Source organism: Lepisosteus platostomus, chromosome 3 (assembly GCF_059453375.1).
Source record: "Lepisosteus platostomus isolate fLepPlt1 chromosome 3, fLepPlt1.hap1, whole genome shotgun sequence".
Taxonomy (NCBI): domain Eukaryota; kingdom Metazoa; phylum Chordata; class Actinopteri; order Semionotiformes; family Lepisosteidae; genus Lepisosteus; species Lepisosteus platostomus.
In genome coordinates, this window is record NC_142613.1 from 9,505,294 (window position 1) to 9,528,186 (window position 22,893).

The window sequence follows — 22,893 nt, forward strand, 5'->3', positions numbered from 1 at the left end:
TCTGCTGCCAGGGCGTTACTCTGTTCGCCGAAACCACCGAGCCTAGCTCGAGCCACGACAAGCTCGCGCCGTCTGAACGCCACCTCACCCTGACTCTCCAACCTGGAGTGATGTGTAACTGCACTCTCCCCTCCCCTCCCACCCCAGACTCGAGGAAACATCCCAGCCTCCCTGGAACCCTCCTGGAACCGTCTCGGGAACAGCAGAGCTCTGCCCTGCACACACTGCCCTCGAGGACAACACAGCGGACACACGCGCGCATGCAAATGGCAGGTTCGGGGCAACAGGCCTTTCCTGTCAGGCAACCGGTTTGACCCCTCGGCGTACATGTGTTGCGCTGGTCTGTCCGAGCTTTTGGCCGGGGCCCCCCATAGCGTCGTGCTCCACAGTCTTTAGCTTCCACATGGCACTCCTCACTCCTCACAACCGGAATTCTGGAGCCATGGAATCTCCAGTGCCTCACAGGTGGCGATCCGAGCTCTGCGGCCGCTGGCCACCACTTGGAGTGAAATAATAACAATACTATTTGTGCTTCTTATAACGCTATAATTATAATTCTTACTCTTATATAATGCTTTTCTGGACACTCCACTCAAAGCACTTTACAGGTAATGGGGACTCCCCTCCACCACCACCAATGGGCAGCCCCCACCTGGATGATGCGACAGCAGCCATAGTGCACCAGTACTCTCACCACACACCAGCTATCAGTGGGGAGGAGAGCAGAGTAACGAAGCCAAATCATAGACGGGGATTGTTAGGAGGCCATGATTGATAAAGGCCGATTTGAAATTTGGCCAGGACGCCGGGGTTACACCCCTACTCTTTTCGAGAAACACCCTGGGATTTTTAATGACCACAGAGAGTCAGGACCTCGGTTTTATGTCTCATCCGAAGGACAGCGCCTGTTTACAGTATAGTGTCCCCGTGACTACACTGGGGCATTAGGACCCACATGAGCAGCAGGGTGAGCGCCCCCTGCTGGCCCCACTAACACCTCTTCCAGCAGCAACCTTAGTTTTTCCCAGGAGGTCTCCCATCCAGGTACTGACCAGGCTCACACCTGCTGAGCTCCAGTGGGTTGCCGGTTGTGAGTTGCAGGGTGATACACATCAGTATAGAGAGATACAGAAATGATCTTTGTGGTATAATAGGAGGAACAGGCAGCAGGGGGTCACAGCTGCCCTTGGGTGTTTCGGTGTTTCGGTGTTTCACACCACACACGGCCTGCTCTAGCCAGAGGGGGGAGGCTTGTCTTGAAAATCTGCTGGCCCCGGTGTAGATGGCATTTTAATTCTTTATCGGTTTAATGATTGACATTCCCCCGTTTTTGTCCTGTATGGCTGCAGTCGTCGCCGGGCGCGGGGCTCAGGAGTTGAGAATCCAAGGCCGGTGTTTGGCTGGCGCGCAGCGCGAGCGCCCCGCAGTCCCATTTCGTGGAGCTGAAAGAACTCCTCCCCGCACCCAGATACACGCAGGTCCTCCTGGGGAGAACTTCACGGTTTCCGCAGAGAGCCCCATAGAGGCAAGGGGGCAGCGCTCTGGCGTCCCTGGACAGCTGAAGGTCAGATGCAGCTCCCGACCAGATGCCTGCGGGCAGAGTCCTCGGCTGCTCCTCCGCAGACAGAGAGGGCGAAATGAAACGACTGGCCCGCCGCATGGATCTCCCCCCCCCCCGGTCTCCAGTCACATTGCACCGTGTGGTCCACAGCGCCGCACCAGCGCCTGGAGCCAGGTACCCAAGCAGCTTCAAAGCCAGGCTCTGGACATACACTGTACCGCACACCACCACACTGAGCCGTGCTGTATTCATGGGCGCATTCCAAAGGCTAAATAGGGTGGTCTGCTTTTCTGAAATGCACCAGGATAGGTAGTGCTTATATATACATACATTCCAGGGTTCTCCCAGCGCAGTTCAGGTGGGTAGCTGCGTCAGCGTAGGCTGCAAAGGAACAGGTAATAGGTTTATCCCATGCTGAAAAGAGAAGAGAGAAAACACAACGTTTTGGCTGTGAAGCCTTCTTCAGGTGTCCAGGTGTCCTGAAGAAGGCTTCCAAGCCGAAACGCTGTGTTCTCTCTCTTCAGCATGGACTAAACCTATTACTCATTCTTCTGCCTGAGCATCTGCGTCAGGCCCACAATGACGTGTCAAGAGGGACGTGATAGCACCGTTGCTGTGCCTGTGTCTGCTCTCAGTCATGCGCCTCAGTATTGCAAGGTACGCGCTGTGTACGCGAAGGCTGTACATTTCATCCTTGCGAGCCTTGGACTACAAAAAAAAACTCAAATCGTTCAAAATGGAATCCGTGACGGCGCTAAAATCCGTTCAAACGGAAACTCAGTATCAGCGTCACTCAAAAAAAAGATAAACCCGTTTTTGAGATGACGTTTGCGACGTTCACTACTTCTATTTTAATATTACTGAAGGCTAATGGTAATACAAACAGCTTCCATGTTCGGCAGAGATCAACGCAAAGGGAAACATGGGCGATGTCAAGACACACGGCCGTCTGATCAACGAGTTCAGCGAAGGGATTTTTTTTCGCAGAGAGTGCGTGTAGGCACAACGTTCCAATGACGTCATTGCAGCAGACTGAGGCGAGGACAAAGATCGCCATGACAACGCAGTGTAATGCACGAGAAGAGTTACTCCCCTGCTCGTGTTACACGAAAAGTGGCACACAAAGACCAAACACCATATGTGCGTGTCGTGGGACGTAGCGGCGGGGTTTAAAGCCTATTAAAGCTGCATATATCCCCATGTGGTAAACACTAAGGGTGTTTAACATGAGCGCTCACCTAAGGATTAAATTAAAATACTTCAATTCTCCTAAACCATCCACCAGACCAAACAAATAGGTGAGCTACCTAACTAGCACTAGGTTTACAATGAAACAACAGCATCCGGTGAAAAAATGTTGTTCTCAGAATTATCGTGATTATCTGGGGGATTTCAAGCGAAACGTTTCGTAACCAGGGCTAAAAATATGCGACTGTCTACCGCAGTTCTCCTGGAAAAAAATGCGCAGACTGAATTTTACGCCTTATCTGTTCCAAACTGTTCTTACAGGGTCAAGCCTTCAGAACATGATGCCAGGACACCACCTAGCGTCCAACGGGTGTAATACTGCTAAATACACCACCTAGTTAAAATACACATTCGGGTGGGGCTTCAATCAAAAATATTCCAACTCTGAATGTTTTCCCAAGTGCTGCATATGGAAACGGCTGGTAAAAATGTAACGCACGTCATGCTTATTTTATATTTAGAAGACAACTCAAAACAATTTTTGAAAGATCAAGACAAAACAAAACTATGTCGCGGATATAGTTTGGATAGGGACCCCAACGAACAGGATACTTTGTAGCCAACCACGCCACTAAGCAATCGAAAGGGATGCTAACGCTCTTTCCCCCGCGCAACGGGCTCTCTATATCTCCCAGAGCCACCAGTGCCCACAGACCAGACAGTAGTACCGCATTCCAGTCCAGCCATCTCGCAGTTACCATGTCTATCGCTGCCGATACGCGACACACGGAGCACATGACACAAATTACCCACCAGGGTACCCCCACACTCACTGACCCCACGGATCCCAGTTTACCAACATCCCCACTGCCCCAGAAGGAAAGTCCACGGCGCTGCTCTCCGACACTGGCTGCGGTCTGTGACCTGGCGTGACTCCTTCCCCCGCGGAAGGATGTCAGGGCTGAGACTCCGGGATAGTCCCCCCGATGGTCTTTGGCCACCCTGTTCAGAAATGGCCAGCCCGAGCACAGTGCTGCCTTAAGCTCCGCATGTATCCCGTTTCCCCTGAGTCCAGGGAGGTAGATGATGCCAGAGTCTGCCTCCAACTGCTGTCTGTAGAGCTCCACCCGGTGTCCCCTTCTGGGTACCAGCGGTGAAAACCGAGTCCCCCCTCCAAATTCAGCTCTGCCGGGTCCTCCTGACAGGCCAGAGTTCAGAGCAGTTGAAGTGACTCTGTCTTGTCACGAGTGGGGCGCGGGCAGAGCGCTAACGACTCGGGTCTGGGTAACATACTGACTTGTATGCGGACGGCCGGCTGTAAGGATTCACCGTCTGTTCTTCCCCTGTTCAGGAGGCCGGCCCCCGAACCCGGTAGCAGGCACAGACACGGGCAAACCTGTCCCGCCATCCCTCGTGTCACCTCCGAGCCGTGGGGCGTGGGGCGGGTCGCGAGCGTCTGAGCGGACAGCGTGTCTGCACCGCGCTGCTGTTGCAGACCGGCTTAAGCGAGGCTGTAATTCGCCGGTCACGCCAAAAGAACAGCTCTTTGAATCTGAATTTTGTTTCGGTAAAGTTGTTGATAGAGACCTCACTGTCTAAGCTAGGAAGACGTCTAATTGAGGAGAAACTCAAAAGAACTAGAAAGATAAACTCCCCGGTGGCAGAGACACCAACCACTATAAGTCCACAGCACCTGCTGCCACACACACGTTTTTACTGCGTCATATCTATCTCAATAGTATAATACTTCCGGCATAAATTATAATAATATAGTTTACAATCATTACATAATATGACGTTGTAATTGGAAAAAAAAACAAGACTGGTTATATGTATGACAGGGCAGAAATAGTGATGAAGCGAAGCGTTTTTGTTTTTAGAATGAAGATGCCTTCATTGAAACAAAACATTTTGATTTCGGTCAAGAAGTGAACGTCGGCGAGTTTTTTTATAAAGGCTGTTTTAAAAGATTCAATCTTATCTGGCACCACCAGGGGAACCTGTACTCCTAAAATGAAAACACAGCTCCCCTGACTGTGAATTTTGAAAACGAAATCTTGTACCGCTATCCGGTACAAGATCCGCTATCAACACCTCGCCGTACTAGAAGTTACTTTCACTATTGAAAGCCGCCCCCTCAGCGAGCCTGTGATTGGCCGCACTCTCACAGTAATGGCTGTATGGAGGTAGTCACAGTGTCTTCGTCTCATAAGAACCGAAAGAAGTTTTGAAAGAGCTATCCGAGTTAGCGCTCAAAAGAGGGACCAGTGAGCGTTGTTTCTTTCTTTGTATACAAACGATTTCATAGATTAAAGCAGGTAAGTTTTACGACATACGAGAGTCGACACTTCTTGCTGTACGGTTAACTGCATCCAGGCAACAACGTATCAGTAATAGCAGTGTGTTTTGTATGTTGCTTGTTTTTGTGGCCGTTACTGCTGTTGTTTAACAGTGATAATAATATTGTATTGTTTGTGCCCGACGTAGGGTGTTGGTATTACTAAACAGAGGTCGTCAAATATTGAAGAGAGAGTGTGACATATTTAATGCTGAAATACGACGGTACAGGCTCTTCGTGATCCGTCACTTGTATGTGTTAAACATATTCTGTGTATTATGTGTGGAGTGGTTAAAAAAAAGATCAGCAAATTATCAATGCAAATCGGAAAGAGGTCAAGTTTCCGTTTCTCCGAAAACGAAACTGAGTGAAAGAGCAGCGCTCACAAGTCATGTGCGCAGGGGAGTCGATGATTGTAATATTAATAATACATTCAGACGAAATCCTCTGCTTACCCAAATGTTTGTTTACCTCTCGTCTGAGTTTCATTTGCTTTCCTGCTTTAGTCAGTAAAAGCAGTCCACTTCTTACGATTGCTCGTGACGTGCTTGGGAGTGCATCCGTAACTGTGGAAAATACCTCCCGCAAATGTTAACATCTAGATTCAGGCTGAAACCTTCTGCGTCAGCTCAGGACAAAGCAATCGTCAGAGAGCGCGATTCGGTCAGTGTGGTGTTATATATCGCTTTTCATGAGCCCTTCTTTCATGAGCAGTTCTTGTCGGTATTATTTTCTGAGAGTGGGAAGGGTGGCTCTTTCCTTTTAATTTTCACCGGTGCGTGCCCGCCCGACTGCATTTCCAAAGCGAACTCAGCTGGTGAAGTTTCTGCTTCTCTCCCTGATCAGCCTTGCAGTGGTGTTGCTGCGTGTCATCAAGATGGGGGCTGCTCTTCGGTGGTGAAGGAAACGGGTCCCCTCCTGTATCTAAAGCGCTTTGGGATTTTTTTAGATAGAAAGTGCTCAATAAATGCAGGAATTTTATTATTATTATTAACACAACTACTACTTGTGGGCAAGGCCCTGAGGCACCTGAACTCTGCTACAAAGGGCAGATGGTCCTCCCTCATGTGGAGATCACGACAGTCAACATACCCTGCACACAGCGGAGATGCTGCCTCCAGACCCCGCAGGGCCCTCTCCATACCCATGTCGGCTGATCGATTTCCTGCTCGTGAAAATCCAGGCGCATCCTGAATCAACTCCCTGAACGCCAAGAACATGGACACATCTCTCCTGCTGAGAGTAGAGAGACCAGATAACATGCTAAATCATGGCAGCATCTCCCGCAAGACGTCTTGAGGAATGTGGCCCTGTGGCTTCCTCAGGTCTACAAAACAAGCGGGCTGGATTGTCAGACTGCCATGTCAACCTTGATTATCTGCGAGAGAGAACTGGGACAGAACTCACTATATTCCTCCTCAACCTGCCGTTCAGCCAGCGGACAGTCTCCTTCCTTCACTCTGGTGTATATTCCTCGGGAAGGCCTGAGTAGTGTGATCACCTATCGGTGAGACACACCCTCTAGCCCCCGTTCTTAAAGATGGGCACCATCTGCAGGGTCTGACAATCCAGAGACTCTGTATCCGCCTTCCACTCAGCATTGAAAAGTTACCTCAACCCTGCCAACTTAAATCACGTCCGGTGACCTCAATATCCCTAGGTGAATCCCGTCCATGCCTGCTGCCCCTTCTCACCGAACGCACTGTATTGACACACTGTGTGTTTGTCATGCGGACCTCCAGCGTCTATCCAGACAGCGAGATTAATCCAGCTCTCCACAAAATGGCGATCAAGTGACCAATATGCTGTCTTCTTCTGAGTGTCCAGAACACGAGCAGGAAAGATGAAAGAGAATAACCTGCTCCTGCGCAGCATCTGTAAATCAAACCCTATGTGCCGTGACTTAATGCAACTTATTCCTTTTAAGAAAAGGTGTCAGCAATAGTGAGTTTAATCGTGTAATCATTTGATTATTAATGACCATTGTGTGGTTGCTGTGCTCACTGGCTACTCTACAGTGCTTAAAAATGGGAATGATTATTGTACTAATATGGCACTACTTGAAGCATGTAGTCGTTATGACTCAAAATTCTAAAACTTCATTTGGAATGTGGTTTTGAACTCAGATGAGCATGCATGTATTTTAAAGGGTGAAAAGGACCACGTTGAGTATTTTCTTATAAGAAAAATGGTGCAATGGGCAATAAACTGTGTTGCGTGTTAGTTGCATCCTCAAGCTCAGTGTTTCTTAACCTTTCTAACCTTCCGAGGGAGCACCCGAACACTCCTTCCCTTCTTGGGAAACACACAAACACTCCTAACTTCTCAGGGACCACCCAAACACTCCTATCTTCCCAAAGCTTTCCCAAACACTCCTATCTTCCAAGAGCTTACCCAAACACTCCTATCTTCCCAGAGCTTACCCAAACACTCCTAACCTCCTCAAGGATCATCCAAACACTCCTAACTTCTCAAAGCTTACCCAAACACTCCTAACTTCCTCAAGGAACATCCAAACACTCCTAACTTCTCAAATCTTACCCAAACACTTCTAACCTCCTCAAGGATCATCCAAACACTTCTAACCTCCTCAAGGATCACCCAAACACTTCTAACCTCCTCAAGGAGCACCCAAACAGTTCCAATCTTCTCGGGAGACCCTCATCGCTCCTAACCTTCTCAGGCATCACCTGAACACTCCTAACCTTCTTGGGGAGCCCAGCTAGGGTTTCCCATGTGTAGTACAGGTAGATTGTCAAAACAGATAGGCACACTTATACATGCTAAGACTGAGGTTGAGGATGGTGAGGCCTGATGTATTGATGCTCAATTGAAATCTAGGGCTTTGAGAGCAGTAAGCATGGAAAGCATCCAGGACAGCTCATCTTCCAAAGAGGGGAATGAGGTTTCAGCTGAGAGCCCGGAGGAAGTGGGCCAGCCCACGCCACCGACGTCAGAAGAGAAAATGGTAACCTTCAGCTCCGAAGAGCAGCCTGGGGCGGACACGAGCGCCTCCTCCTCTCCCATGGTGTCTCAGGAGGAACTGAGACAAGAAAACAAACGACTACGGCTTGAGAACCAGCAGTTGAGGGAACAAATCAAGAGCCATTTGCTTGAGTTAAAGGAACTGAAACAGATTGTTACAAATGCAGAAAGGGCAGATAAAGGCAGGGGAGAGGTGTCTGCAAACAAGTCTGATGGGGCTCTTGGGCCGCCATTATTCTCATCACACACGGGCGGCCCCATGGTGAATGAAGAAGACCCTGGGAAGATGGAGGAAGAGAGTGAAGCTCACGAGGCTGAGTCTGCCATGGCATTACAGAACGAGGCAGTAATGGAGGACAGAGAGGGAGAAGGTAACACTGTCACCTGCCCGTTTATTTAAAAAAAATATATATATATAACTGGCTTTCGTTAATAAGAAGGTGTTAAAAAACACAATACGTTTTCTTTTGTGCTGAAGGATGAAAATCCAGTCCATTGGGATTCATTAATCCCTTGTCCCTAAAAAATAGAGAGGTAAACAAACATTGAAAAAGCAAGTTCTCCAGAGATCGCAGCAGACAGTGCTGTTCTGTGGCCCCTCACAGAGCAGACTCTTGTGAGGGACTGGGGCCTGTTTTAAGCAGAATAAGTAGGGACGTTTCCGAGCAGGATCCCTCAGAGGTGAATACGGAGAAGCTCGGCTAAAACTTGGCTAAGCTTGATATGGATTTTACAGCCTTAGTATAACAACACCTATGGCACATTAAACAGCCCATGTTTAGTGAAGGCGTATTTCTGTGTATTTTAAGTTGCACGGATGAGTATTGCCAACCAGTGCCTGAAGGACCCGTTATGTGAAGTTGTAAATAATTAAAGAGATTATCTCTTGAAAAATCATTTCAAGAGAAATGATTTTTGTTAAATTTTACATAAATGTTACTGATGACTCTTCTTCCTTTATTGGATGCTTGTTCATGCAGAAACGTGTTGTGTGATCCTTCTATTTGCGGTGAGACAATGTGAAACCTTCCCTCCCTCTTTCACAGATATGGCTAAGAGACATCACCAACACGCAAACAGCAGTTCCCAAGTGTTATCCTGTCTCACCTATGATCAAGGCAACACTGATCAGAGAAACGTCAATACAGTGTGTCAGGTGCAGGACCGCGAGTCTGAATCCCCAAGACAAAGATGGGGTTCCTCAAATTCCGAAAGCCGGGAGAGTCCGACAGTTTCGGCTGGAGCGGAGAGGGAGTGGGAGGAGAAGAAGGAGAGCACCGTGGCCCTGGGTTCAGGCAGAGGTGCGCCAGCGATGAAGGAGTGCGCAGGGATATCAGAGATGAAGCCCAAGCACAGAATGTCTCTCCGTCCCCTCTGCTACAGCCATTCACAAACTGTGCTCATAGACGTAAGGCCGTGCGAAACCGCCGTTTTTTTTCTGTTGTTGAAATAAGAGGAACTGGCTTCTTGTATTTGTTTTTCCTTAGTATTGTAGTTGAGTGGGGTTTGAGAGTAGTGGAGCTGTATGATCCAGGTATCGCGGGTTAGAGCCTGGGACAGGTCACTATCTGACCAGAGGGTGGGGTCAGTCAGTTCTCTGGGATCTCAGTGACGCCTGTGGCATCCTGGGAGCTTGCAGGCTCACGGTGCGGTCAGCCAATCAGCGCTGATCCACTGTTTCAGAGCTGTGCTGCCTGTGATGTGTTAAAATGTGATTGGCTGGAAGGGGGGCAGGTGGGAGGAGTCTTCCTGCCCTTCCTTTGTCCCCCTGTATGTGGACATGGGGATCATAGTCATGGGGAAAGTGTTTGGTAGTTGACTCCAGTGAGTTTGTGAAGTGGAATACCCTTTTCACCAGCAGCCTGTATTGTAGTGCTTATCACCAGGAAAGACTGGCTGCACTTCAAGGTGAGGGATCACCCTGCGCTTAATTGCTATTTGATAAAATTGCTAAAGTCCACAGAGACTAAGGAATATTTGAAGTTGGAGGCTAACCTAACTTACATTTTTTGAAACGGTATTGTTAAGAATAGCTGCCTCCTCAAGCTCTGGGTTCCAGCAGGTAAAATGGTGTTTGAGCTGGATTTTACGATCTTTCTTTTTTCCACATCTTTGTAGGTGAATGCTTTTAAGGCCAAGAAAGAACTGAAACCCCAGGAGGGGAGAGATCACTGGCATGGTGCATTTGTGAAAATGCCTTGCTCTGAGCACAGCATGTACACTAAAAAATCCATGGTAGGGCATGTTTTATTTTGTGAATCCTAATTATAATTTATATAATCAAATTGGTCTATTTATTCAATGATGGCTGTTCCAGTTTTTAACCAGGGGTTTTCCCCCTCTCATGTTGTATGTTGTTGGCAGGGGGATTTCTATATAAAGTGGGATTTTAGTGAACAAAGTACATTTGTCCCGATGAAGGCTTTGGCATGAAACATTAACAGTTTGTTAAATAATACACTTATTTTGAAGTATAAAGTGTACATCCAATGATTCCTTTGATAGTTTACTCTGGACTGCATCTCCACGACATTTGGGAACATGTTCTGTTCTTCTCCTTGTAGGCATCTGATATCACATTTGCTGCTTGCAGCTGTTTCCATTTTCAGACCTGATGTTAAACTGTTGTCCTGTATGTAGGAATATGCCCCAAGTATTTTTTTCCAAATCTATAAATGATTTACAGTTTAGCATGTTAAACGGTGAATAAGTGGAAAACCCAAGTTTGGATTTAGACCTTAGGGAAGATTAATGGGTGCCCCAATGGTTGGTCTCAGCACTGGGGCTCCGGGTTAAGTTCCTGGGGTGCTGTCTGTGCGGAGTTAGTATGTTCCCCTCTTGTTCGTGTGGGTTTCCTCTGGGTGCTCCAGTTTCCTCCCACAGTCCAAAGACATACTCGTAGGTTAACTGGCTTCTGGGAAAATTGGCCCTGGTGTGTGTCTGTCTGTGGGTGCCCTGTGATGAACTGGTGTCTAGTCCAGGGTGTACCCCATTTTACTCCCATTGCTTGCCAGGAGGCTCTGGTTCCCCTGCAACCCTGAATTGGATAAGGCATTTTAGGAAATTTAAGGATTACCGATGAGATGAGAGGGTGCCAGTCAGTCCACCTTGCTCATTCTGTTACTAGTATCTTATTGCTCCAGGATCTTGTCTGGCTGTTTCCTTGAAGGATCCCAGGGAATGTGCTTTCGTAACATCGCTAGTTTGTTCCAGACCCGCACCGCCCCTAACGTAAAGAAGGACCTCCTGCTTTCAGCCCTGAAGGCACTTAGTTTCCACCTCTGTCTTCTCTTATGAATGGGAAGGGGGAGAATGGCATCAAGTCATGTTACAGTATATCACACCCTTCATAGACCAATATGTTTTAGCTACTTTAACGGTATTGACAGATGTGGCATCTTTGAATTTAAGTCATCTCTGTTCCTGACTTGGCTGTTCCTTTATGAACCCTTACTATGGTGTATATTTTTACACTTTTACCAAAGTTGTGTTGTGGTATTGCTGCAGTTTCCTATAGTTTTGACACATTTAATGTGTTGGATTCTGGGTAGTTCTACTTATAATGTACTAAAATAAACATTAATTAGAAACATCTGTTATGGTTAAGACTGATTTTGTGAGGGAGATTGTAGAGAAAGTGTGGTCAATAATAAATCACAGAAATATAATAACTATATACTATAATTAAGTTCAATGTGCAGCAGTGTAGAATTGTGGGCAATGTGTTTTTAACTCAGGAGAATAAAATTTCCTTTGTTTTTTTTCATACTGTCTCTCCAGTTTAAGTGGTGTGTACACTTGACTAATGAGCATCATTTTGAACTTCAGAATAGCACATTCTCTTTTTTTGGAGGAAAACCTTAAGAGACTAGATATACAGTAGCTAGGATGTACTGATTTAAGGATGAATACAAAAGGCAGGAAGTAAGTTAACAACTGGTTTTATTTTGTACCATGAGCACTGGATGATGGGAGTGTTTGATGTCGGCTCTGTCCTTTCTTTCAGATCATGAGTGATAGTGTCAGACGTTGGGAGTCCATTAAGAAAAAACTGTCACGCCTGTCCAAGGAGCCTTCAGTCACTGATGTTGAGGTAGGAGCTGTCTGAACTGGGCATAAGGGGTCATAATTAGTAAGGGCAGCACAGAGAAGCTGTTTGGAAAAACGCAAACTCACGCTGCTGTTTGGCATCATCCTGATGCCAGTCTGCCTTCCAGTGAAATTCTCAAGAACCTTCATTATATAGTGTAGTCACTCATCAGTCATCAGTATATAACAGCACGATTTAGAGTATTAGAGTATAACTGCTTGAATTTGGATATAACTTCTTGATGTACATTATAAGTGCTTGATATAGAGTATAACAGCTTGATATAGAATATAAATGCTTGAATTAGTGTATAACATCATGATATAGAGTACAACTGCTTGAATTAGTATATAACAGCATCATTTAGAATATAACTGCTTGAATAAGTATATAACTGCTTGATTTAGAGTATAACCACTTGAATTATGCCCAGATTAGAGCCCAGACCTTTAGCAGTGAAGAAAAAAGACTTGGGCATGATCTTGGAGCCCCAGCAGAGTTCCCAAGCAGAAAGGGTGCTGACCTACAACACCTGATGCATTTTTCCCCTTTATCCTGTGAAGGAGGCTATAAAGAAGTACAATCCAGCTTATAAGGATGAATGGTCATTTGATGCACTCCATGAATTTTATAAGGTCAGTGAATTCCAGACTCACTCCACTGTGCTTTCCATGTTCACCTTGTGCTGTGTTCTGTGATACAAGCCCTGTCTGAGTAAATAGACCAGCCTTTCATGTCTTATACTCTAGTTCAGTGGTTCTCAAACTTTTTGGACCAAGTACCACCCCTAATCCAACCAAAGCATCCAAGTACCACCTACAAGTCATCATCCCATAGGAACCCCAGAAATTCTCAATGACCAACATGAGCGGGCATACATATAATAAATATTATAATAATAAACTTTATTTGATATAGCGCCTTTAAAGGTGGCTTCTCAAAGTGTTTTACAGAAAAAAACAGTAACAACAACAAATAAAAATAATTAAAAAGCACCATTTCAGTGAGAGGGGTGAGCCTGTTTAGTCGAGCAAAGCAGATGTGAATTAATTTTTCGAGCCTTGATACAATTCACAACGGAGTCTAACAGATTTTAAATCGTCAGGCATTTTCTTGACTGCAAAAGTCTCGCGGTGGATGTTGCAATGCGTCCATTAATTTCTGCAGCAACCTCTCTAATTCGTGCAACTACACCGCTGTGTCGGCTTGTCATTGCTCTAGCACCGTCTGTACAAACTCCGACATATTTTATCCCATTCTCTTCGATAAATTCATTCAGAAGCTAAAGTATGTGCTCTCCTGTAGTTCCTGTTCGTAGCGGCTTACAGAACAGAAAGTCCTCATGGGACATGCCCTCAAACTCGTATCTAAAGTAAAATGAGCAAATTGGCCAAATCGACTACAGACTCATCTAATTGCAGTGAAAAGCATCTGCTCATCTTATCGCGCTCTATCAGCGTACATTTGATATAATCCTTCATTTCAATAATTCTATGAGTGACTGTGTCTTTCAGGGGGCAGCAGGTCGAGCTGTTTAGCAGCTTTTTCTCCTCACATAATACGTCAGCTCTTTTGCCAATGGTAAATAAGGTTCTTCAAAAATAGTATGGGGCTTACCTGCTTTAGCAATCCGCAAGCTTGCATTTTTCAGTGTTTCCGTTTTTATTTCCGTATTTATTTTAAGTTTTTATTTCATTCGCATGGGAGTGAAACACAGAGACGCTATGTGTATTTTTCTCAAATTAATTTAGAACAGTTCTTAAATATTTTTCTGTTATCTATCACGCTTTCCTGTGCTCACAAGATTACCAACATTCGTAGCACGTATTTCTTCGCATTCCTGTGCTTACAACATTGACATTGTTCCAAAATCACGTACATTCTCCTACCTCCCTATTTGCTGGAGATACAGTAGCTTTTTTTAAATACAATTGGTCACTTGCTTCCATACCACGCATTCCTATAGAGTGGTATAGAATTACAGAGTATCTCTTGTGTCCACTGAAGTATTAGCGCACACTGTATCGTAGTATTTAGGCTGCGTATTCGACACGTATTAAAATACAAAATATGAAAACCCATCCTGATTTTTCAGCGCACACGACACAGTTCCAGGGTCATTTGGCGTACCACCTAGCGGCACTCCGCGTACCACTTTAGGTACCCGTACCACAGTTTGAGAACCACTGCTCTAGTTCATCACCTGTTACTCTGCTGTAATTTCAGTCACCATGATGTGCTTTAAGTTTCCTTGTCTTCAGTCAATTCTTCTTCTGTACTATACTTTAAAATACTATAGTTCTATAATTTACTACACTACACTGTACACTTCTGTTCTGTGCTCCACTTGAAGCTTTTCTTTCTTCAGCTGTTTAGAGCTGTTCCTTGCCCCCAATTCTAAAGGTCTGTGTTATTCAACCCCGGTCCTGAAGTTAGGGTCTTTTCCTGCTGAGATGTCAGTTACTTAACAAAACTCTCTCCACTGGTTCGAAAACAACAGAAAATGTCAAAATAAGTCAATGTACACCTTTGGGCCCTGATGTACGCCGACTCTCCCTTCTTCCAACAGAACTCTCCCAAGGACAAAAGAGATTGCTCTCGAACCCTGGGCAAGATTGCCGAGCTGGCTGTCAGTCTCCCAGATGTGTGCCAGATGGTAAGGGGCAGTAAGGGACGCATCCAGATCACGTCTCCTCAAAATCGGCATCAGTCTTTCTGAAGAACGTACTGTTGTCTGAGCGCGGACTGGTGTCAGTTCTCCCAGCTTACCTGATCTTGCTGCTGGTGTCCCCGTGTCTGCAGGCGATCCCTTTGTTGAGGCAGGGCCACAATCACTCCATCACTCTGTCGCAGAAGCAGATCGCCTGCCTGCTGGCCAACGCCTTCTACTGCACCTTCCCCAACCGCAACACCACCAAACAGCACTCCGAGTACAGCAACTACCCAGACATCAACTTCAGCAGGTCAGTGACTCGCGATTCCCCCCTACAGCCACCTGCTTGCCTGTTTCAAGCAACCACTACGCAAAAGCACACAACACAGAGTGCCTTCCCTGAAATCGATATCAGCAGCTGTATCTCGAAAGAGGCCGTCCGTTCATCCTGGGAGCCTGTGTCACGATGTCGTCCTATTCTCCTACTCCATCCCCTGCGCTAAGCTCATAATGACATTGGTTAGGGACCCACGTTATGAGCAAAACTCGAAGTAAAGGTGTCAGGATCATGGAACTCAGCCTTTGCTTTTTCAACCACTGGTGAACCTCAATCGCCAGCATTCGTACTCCCGATATAAGAAGATAAGAAAGGTTACAAACTGGCCCATCCTGGTGAATCCTGCCAGCAGTCCTTTCCACTCAGACTTTGATCTGCTTGTGCAGAGTAGCCCTGGGCTGGTCTCCTGACTCACAGGCCTTACTCTCATTTCCACCCTGCACTCCTTAAAGAGGGTCCTGCAGGGGTGAGGCGTGGTGATGCTGTAACTGTGTTCTTCCTGCAGGCTGTTTGGACAGTACTCAGAACGGAAGCACCAGAAACTCCAGACACTTTTCCATTACTTCAGAACTGTGACAGGTATGTTGTTCATCTCTACTCCTCCACTGCCAGCACAGAAACGCTGCAGGCAGGTATGCTCACAACTGTAGTACACTCCTGCAGGGAGCCCTTGTAGAAATAGCACTCATTCGGAGGCTCTGAAACAGGCTCTGTGCGTATTGTATCCTGCTTGTCAGCAGCCAGTGTCTCAGGCACCATGGGCCTGTTCTCTGTTTGCGAAAAAAGACAGCAATGGACCTGTGTGCCTACAGAATGTAACAAGCCAGCACTGATCACCTCTCTGTTCCAGAGCCAAAACTACTGTCCATCACTGAGAAGACAGTGTAGTGGACACTGGAGTAGTGAACAGGGTTACATTTCTCTCTGTTAATCCAAAGCATTTGCCCAATGAAGAACTACACCTGTTCTTTCTGATTGACCCCTCACAGAGGCATGTCCCCGTGGCCTGGTGACCTTTGAGAGACGGCATCTGACAGAACACATCTCATGGCAACAGTAATTATCGCTCTCTCACATTTCGGCGCTCAAGGAAGTTGAAGGACCAGTTGCGCAGTTGTGAAGACAGTCAGTGAGCGTGGGAGCACTGGTCTTCAGTGTTTCACTAACCGCCTCAGCTCATATGTACAGTTTGCTGGCGACAGTGTGGAGGCAGGGTGTGCACATGCCTGTTCTTAAGAACACACGTAATTAGCCCCATGTTAAATGGCCTTTTTTAGTGTTTTTTCACACTTTTTCGCTTCGTTTTTGTTGTGTTTATTGTTTTGCTCTGAAAAAAAGCATTTGTTTAAAGAGTGGTTTGTAGATAGTATGAAACACAGTGTCCCCCACAAGTTTGAGTAAGCTTGTTGGTAATGGAACTGATGCATTTTGGAAAACAATTTTTTTTTTGTTGGTATCGGCCTCACACTTATCAGCAGGACGGAAACAGTGGACATGTGTAGGTGTATGATAAGCTTCCTTTCCCCTTTAACTCTTGATCACCTGTATTATTGGTGACTGAAATGACGAGGACTGCTATAGTTCCTAATAATGTAAGGACAGCGCTGACAGACAGTAGCAATAGAGACCTGAATTTTGACAGGTGCAGAAAGTTTGTTAAAACTCATTGAAGACTCTCTCCCTCTGTTGCTGCTCAGCTGTAACGACACGATCTCCAAACTTCACGTCCAGTCGGACGGCACCATTGAGACCGAAGGCGAGGGAATGTTGCAGGTAGGGAGGGGCCCCGGACATTTTCAAGCAACACAGCGTACCCCTGTGTCTGCAGCCCCCCGCTGACCTTTGTGTGTGCCCGCAGGTGGACTTTGCTTGTAATCTGGTGGGTGGAGGGGTTCTGGGCAACGGCTTGGTCCAGGAGGAGATCCGTTTCCTCATCAACCCCGAGCTGATCGTGGCGCGGCTCTTCACGGAGAAGCTGGGCGACCGAGACTGCCTGCGGATCACAGGTGCGCCAGTGCCACAGTGCCAGCCGCTTACCCTGCCTTCTGTCCTGCACAGGTGTCCCTGTGTGCCGTTGTGCAAGTAGTGTGGCTACCATGGCAGAAATAGTGACTGGCACAGAGAGAACTGAAGAGGCCAAGTGCAGAGACAGGACAGTGGTGGGACACAGCAGGGATCGTGGGTTTGCACTTGTCTCACTTGCTCCTTAACTGCTGTTACAAAATGATGGGCTTTTTATCATTCAGAAACCAGAGAAATGAATTCTTTTCGACAACTGAATCAAGCCTTTCTCACTGCCGTGAGTCCGATGCGAAAGCTGTGGAGGCTGCTGTATGGAGGAGAGCAGGAGCAACTCGAGGCGTTGAGAGACTTCTGACCCCCTGACCCTCTCTCTCTCTCTCTCTCTCTCTCTCTCTCTCTCTCTCTCTCTCTCTCTCTCTCTCTCTCTCTCTCTCTCTCTCTCTCTCTCTCTCTCTCTCTGCAGGGGCACAGCGCTACAGCTGTTACACCGGCTACAGCGACTCCTACAGGTGGACAGCGCCTTACATAGACAACACGGAAAGGTAGCGTTCTTAGATTCTACTCCACAGATCAGTATGGCAACATGTAATCGATGGCAGCAATTTCTAATCACAGTATTTTCCTGGATACTTAAGCTGCGAATAAAACTTTGCAGTTCAAGTGAAGTAAATTGTAAGGTTTTCAAACCACGCAGCGATGATATAATTGTTTCTTAAAAAAATAACATTAGAACACTTACAAACCAGAGAAGGGCAGTTAACAGCTACAGGATTGATCGGACGTTTCTTGAAGGAAGCCAGGGCATCAGCTTCAACAGCATGGTTGGGTAGCTTGCTCCACACTCACACCTCTCTTTGCGTAAAAAAAAGCGCTTCCCTGTAGTTTCCCCTTGTGCCTCATGTTTGTCCTGAGACTCGTCTGAGGTCACAAGTGTGGCTTTGCAGTCCAGGAACGATCGATGAGGCTCCAGAAAAAGTATCCTATCCTGTCTTTTTATGCACACAGAGACGAGTGGATGAGACTCCGTACAGAAATAGTGGCCATCGACGCGCTCAAGTTCCAAAACCCCAGTGAACAGTTCAATATGGGCAGTGTGACCCGAGAGCTGAATAAGGTGGGTGCCTGACCAGGGGGGAGTGTGTGCGGAAGCCACTGTGCACTGCGGGTGTCTAATGTGTATGCGTGTGTTAAAGGCATACTGTGGATTCTATGAAGACTGTGGAATACACCCAGACTACTACACCCCCATTGCCACTGGCAACTGGGGCTGCGGGGCTTTCCATGGTGACCCTCGCCTCAAAGGTGAGTGAGATGGGATGGGGGTTCAGGGTTCGATATTAATTACTGGCAGCCATCAACTAGAGATCAGTGAGCCTGAGCTGAAATTAAAACACAGGGGCTCTTCAGAGCCTAGGACACTAGACCAGTTCTCTGGAACTGAGTAAAGGCCGTTCAGGGCTAAGCATGCTTCTTCCTGAACCATATTATTGTTGTCACGTTGCCCCCTGCTGGAGCACTGTAAAACAAGCTAGCATTACTATGTCAAACAGCAGAGCCTTACCTGTCCTTCAGCTGTCGGGGCTACTTGCTCAGGAAGAAAGTCAGTTCTAGCTTCGCTCACTTTCCGACAAGGCCCGTCTCATGAAAAACAGCCTTTTTAAGATCTGCCTTGGCGGTGTTCTGGGCTCTCCCTTCCCAGTTCCCATGCTAGTTCCTTGCTTTGTGTTTTGGCAGCCTGTTTACCAGGCCTGCCTGTGCTTGCTTGCCGCCCTGCCCTTGGCTTCTTCATGTGACCCACAGACGCTCAACTCCAGTACTTTCACAGCTGTCACATCTGCTTGCACACCATTTCTTCCACCACCTTTAAAGCACTTCTTCTGCAAATGAAAAGACGTGCACATGTGAGGCACCAGCTTTTGGAAAAAAAGAAACCCTTAGGGATGCTATTTCCAGTCCTTGATTTACTCTCGGGGGACATCTGTTCTGTTCTTCATGCAGCACATACAGTATAATACTAGTAATGGTTCTAAAATAGTAAAACAAAATTAATAGCATATCTTTCCTCTGAACTCGTGGTGCTCCTGGGAGATGCACGTGTTCAGTGAAGCAGAAGGAGACAGAGGTCTCATGTCCTCTTTCTGCCTTCCTGCAGGAAAATGATTTGATGCTGTAAGATTAAACTTTTCTGCTTCTGGATGCAAAGTTCTGAAATATTCCTCGACAGTACATTTCAACGGAGAAAAATAGTTAATATAACAACTAGTAGTGTAATATTAAAATTCTGACAGCAGTGGTGGTGTGGCAGTGCTATTGCTTCTGAATTTCAGGCTGGGTAGAGTTTGCATGTTAACTTTCTACACCTATTGGTTTACACGGGGTGCTCTGGATTTCCTTACACAGTGTGTAAGGTTAGTGCACAGCAGGATTCATGAACCGTCTGTCTCAGTCATAGGAGTGCAGCTCAGTACAATAGCAGTCCCCCTTTGCAATTTATCTTTGTGTACTTTTGGACATATAAAACAAAAGAGAAAGACAAGACTAAATCCTCAATTTTAAACAGTCTATGTCCTCACAAATTGGAGCTTCTCTTTCTGCAATTAAACAGCCAAAAAGTGTCTTTTTGCCACTGGACATGAGGACTTGTTCATACAGTATGTATAGCACATTCTCCAGGACCAGCGCTTCGACACACCAGAGAGAAGAACACGAGAGGTGATGAGAAACTCTGATCGATGAAAGCTACAACACACTACTGCACAGGCTCTTTCAGTTGGTGTGTGGGCTGAACTGGCAATTCTACTTAAATAACAATTAATAAAATACGTTCTTAATAAGCCTCGATGATTAAGAATTTAGATGGAATAAGATGCAGGGGTTAAGAGAGGAACTGAGGTCACTGATCATTCTCTCTCCTTCTCTCACTGGCTTCCTTCCTTTTTGTCCTTTTTTCAGCTCTAATCCAGATCATGGCTGCATCTAAAGCCAAGAGAGGCATAGTGTACTTCACCTGCAAAGACCATGCTCTGGAGAAGGAGATTAGGGAAATGCACTGCTTCCTGACCAAACAGCGCGTCACTGTGGGTGAGTGTGGGAGGAGGCTCTGGCCACCAGTGGGGTTTCTGCTGGTGTCATCATTTGGAAAATGCGAACATACCATGCACTTTCCCCTTCTTCACCTCATGAACGCAAAGGCTACAAAGAAGCATGCATTAATATCGTACACAAGTACGAACTTTGTCTGACATGATGGTTTTGAGCCTACATGGATAAAGAAAAGCTTTTTGTCAAGTGACAAAAACAGGTGTGTCGAACCTTGGTCTTGGGTAGCAACAGTGCACATTAATAACTTAATTGGATCAATCAGTTGTTCAATTTATGTTAAAATGCTTTTTAGAGCATTATCTATTGACCATTTAAGGCTGCCTACAACACTTGCAAGTCCTGCAGGTCTCTCCAGGACCAGACAAGGTACCGTCTGATGACCCTGACCAGGAAAATGTGGGAAACTGTCATATTGCATGGATTGACAAATGCCACTGAAAGTTAAAAGTCAACCTCTTTTGAAATTTCAAAGCTAAAACTGTGAATTCAGGGACATTTCAACAGATACAGCAGTTGAAAGTGTTGGAACACATGAAGATTTAACCTTTTTCTCTTTCTTATCCACAGGGAGACTGTATGGCGTGCTGACTCTGTATTGCCAAAAATATTCCCAAGGAGAGAGACAGTCACTGTATGATTTTGTTTACAAAAAAATAATGGAAACTGCAAGTAAGCACTAAGGAAGGATAAACTGCATTAAACATGAGGATGCTCTCCTTAGATCTTAAGGAGGCAGTATTACTTTCTTACTTTAAACTTTAAGCTCTACATTTATAAGGTGGACCAGCTGGTTAAAAAAATGGTAGTTGGAACTTTTAAGTGAAAACGGGATTAAATACTTTGGCTCTCTAAACAGGAAAAGCCATGACGTCTGTCCAGTCAACTGAGCTCTGGCCTTGAAGGTTGAGTCCAGATCCTAACTGGAAAGCTACTGTTGTGTTTATGTTCATGATAATTTGTTTTAAATTTGTTTTTTCTCCGTGGGTTTGTCAAGTAAAGTAAAAGAATGAACCTTTTTTATTTTTGATTTAACAATCCTGCACAAAATTGTACTGAAGTGCAGTGCTGTACTACTGTAAAGTGGGTTTGAATAAATGACGATCTGCAGGGTGCATCAGGGCTGAGTCCACTGAGCGGCTTACTGAAGTGACATTGCAGCCTGTAACACCTCAACAGTGTAGAGTTCTCCTTCAGCCAATGATCTGGTGTTTTGGTGCAGTTTCAGTGGAGTTTACTACTCCAGTGTGAGGATTGATTCATGGCAGGGGCAGAGAAGAGCAGCACTCGTGACCGTGGCACACTGCAGGTATGCAGGTGTCAGCTCCTTCTGAGCACTCGCCTACGTCATCCAGCCTGCTCCGAGCTGGCTCCTTCTGGGCACTCTCCTACGTCATCCAGCCTGCTCCGAGCTGGCTCCTTCTGGGCACTCTCCTACGTCATCCAGCCTGCTCCGAGCTGGCTCCTTCTGGGCACTCACCTACGTCATCCAGCCTGCTCCGAGCTGGCTCCCTCTGGGCACACGCCTACCTCATCCAGCCTGCTCCACGCTGGCTCCTTCTGGCCACTCACCTACATCATCGAGCCTGCTCCGAGCTGGCTCCTTCTGGACACTCACCTACGTCATCCAGCCTGCTCCAAGCTGTCTGGCAGGAAAGGGTCACACGTCCATCTTCCTGCCATACAAGACAAAACTCCAAGGAACATGTAGTGTATGGAGAATCTGTGCCACACTCTATTAAACCAATCAAATCCTGGAAGTGTCTTCGAGATATCTGTTGTTCACTTCGGTTCATTAGTTACCCCATATATTGCTGTAGAATTTGAAACTGGTTAACTGGCTCACTGTAGCCTCTGAGAGCTTTTCAAGCAAAGAACTGGAATGACCACTTGAGAGGAGCAGATTGGGTTTTTGGGCTTGTAGCTTCCATGCTGTACATAACCTTCAGAATGAAGATACATTGCAGTCGTAAGTATTGCTGTCACTTCAACAACATACCGAAACAAGGTACTACTGCACAAGTAGACTGTGCTACTGCACAAGCCTTCTTGACACTGGTGCCTCAAGATTGTGCCATGATCCATCAGTGAAGAATGCCTCTTCTAGCTATTTACGGTACATAACCTTTATTGTGAAGTTTTTTGAAGTGCCTTCCAGACAAAATTTCTCCCATGCTAGTAAAAGGTTGTTGTTTTTAATAGAAGTAGCTCAGGATACAAACTTCACAATGGAAGCCTCTACCATGAAAAGCAAAATGTAAACATCTGTTATTTACTGTATTGCATAATTAAAATCGTGTGTACCAAGGAAAAATGGCTTTTCACTTCCATGTATTGAACTGAATTTTTGGAATTAACTTCTTTCCTCCAGTGAATTGCATAGTATAACATTTGCAAATGCAAATTTTTCTCTCCCAAATACTTTTTTCAGTGTACTTTGTTCAAATCTTTAAAAATGCTTCTGCTAACCTCCACTATCCCAAAAAAAAACTTGGCCAAAGGAGAAACAATTAAGCACAACTTGGGTATCATTTAAAGACGGTGCTCTAATCTCCCACAACCCAGCTCAGCAGATATAAAGATCATTCAAGCTTTTTCATGCCGACAGCTGGGATATTGT

The 22,893-nt window shown here is 46.2% G+C and overlaps 1 protein-coding gene across 1 annotated transcript; it reads left to right on the forward strand.

Annotated features, from left to right (window-relative positions):
• The first annotated feature begins 4,880 nt into the window (after nucleotides 1–4,880).
• On the forward strand, nucleotides 4,881–22,587 carry pargl (poly (ADP-ribose) glycohydrolase, like). The gene is made up of 17 exons (XM_088624351.1): nucleotides 4,881–5,067; nucleotides 7,929–8,443; nucleotides 9,119–9,480; nucleotides 10,191–10,307; nucleotides 12,079–12,165; nucleotides 12,726–12,797; nucleotides 14,732–14,818; nucleotides 14,965–15,125; nucleotides 15,658–15,731; nucleotides 16,142–16,208; nucleotides 16,850–16,925; nucleotides 17,011–17,158; nucleotides 17,638–17,716; nucleotides 18,180–18,288; nucleotides 18,368–18,476; nucleotides 20,127–20,255; nucleotides 20,844–22,587. The coding sequence occupies exons 2-17, from the start codon at nucleotides 7,948–7,950 to the stop codon at nucleotides 20,954–20,956; spliced, it is 2,286 nt and encodes a 761-aa protein (XP_088480477.1). The 5' UTR covers nucleotides 4,881–5,067; nucleotides 7,929–7,947; the 3' UTR covers nucleotides 20,957–22,587.
• Nucleotides 22,588–22,893: the final 306 nt, after the last annotated feature.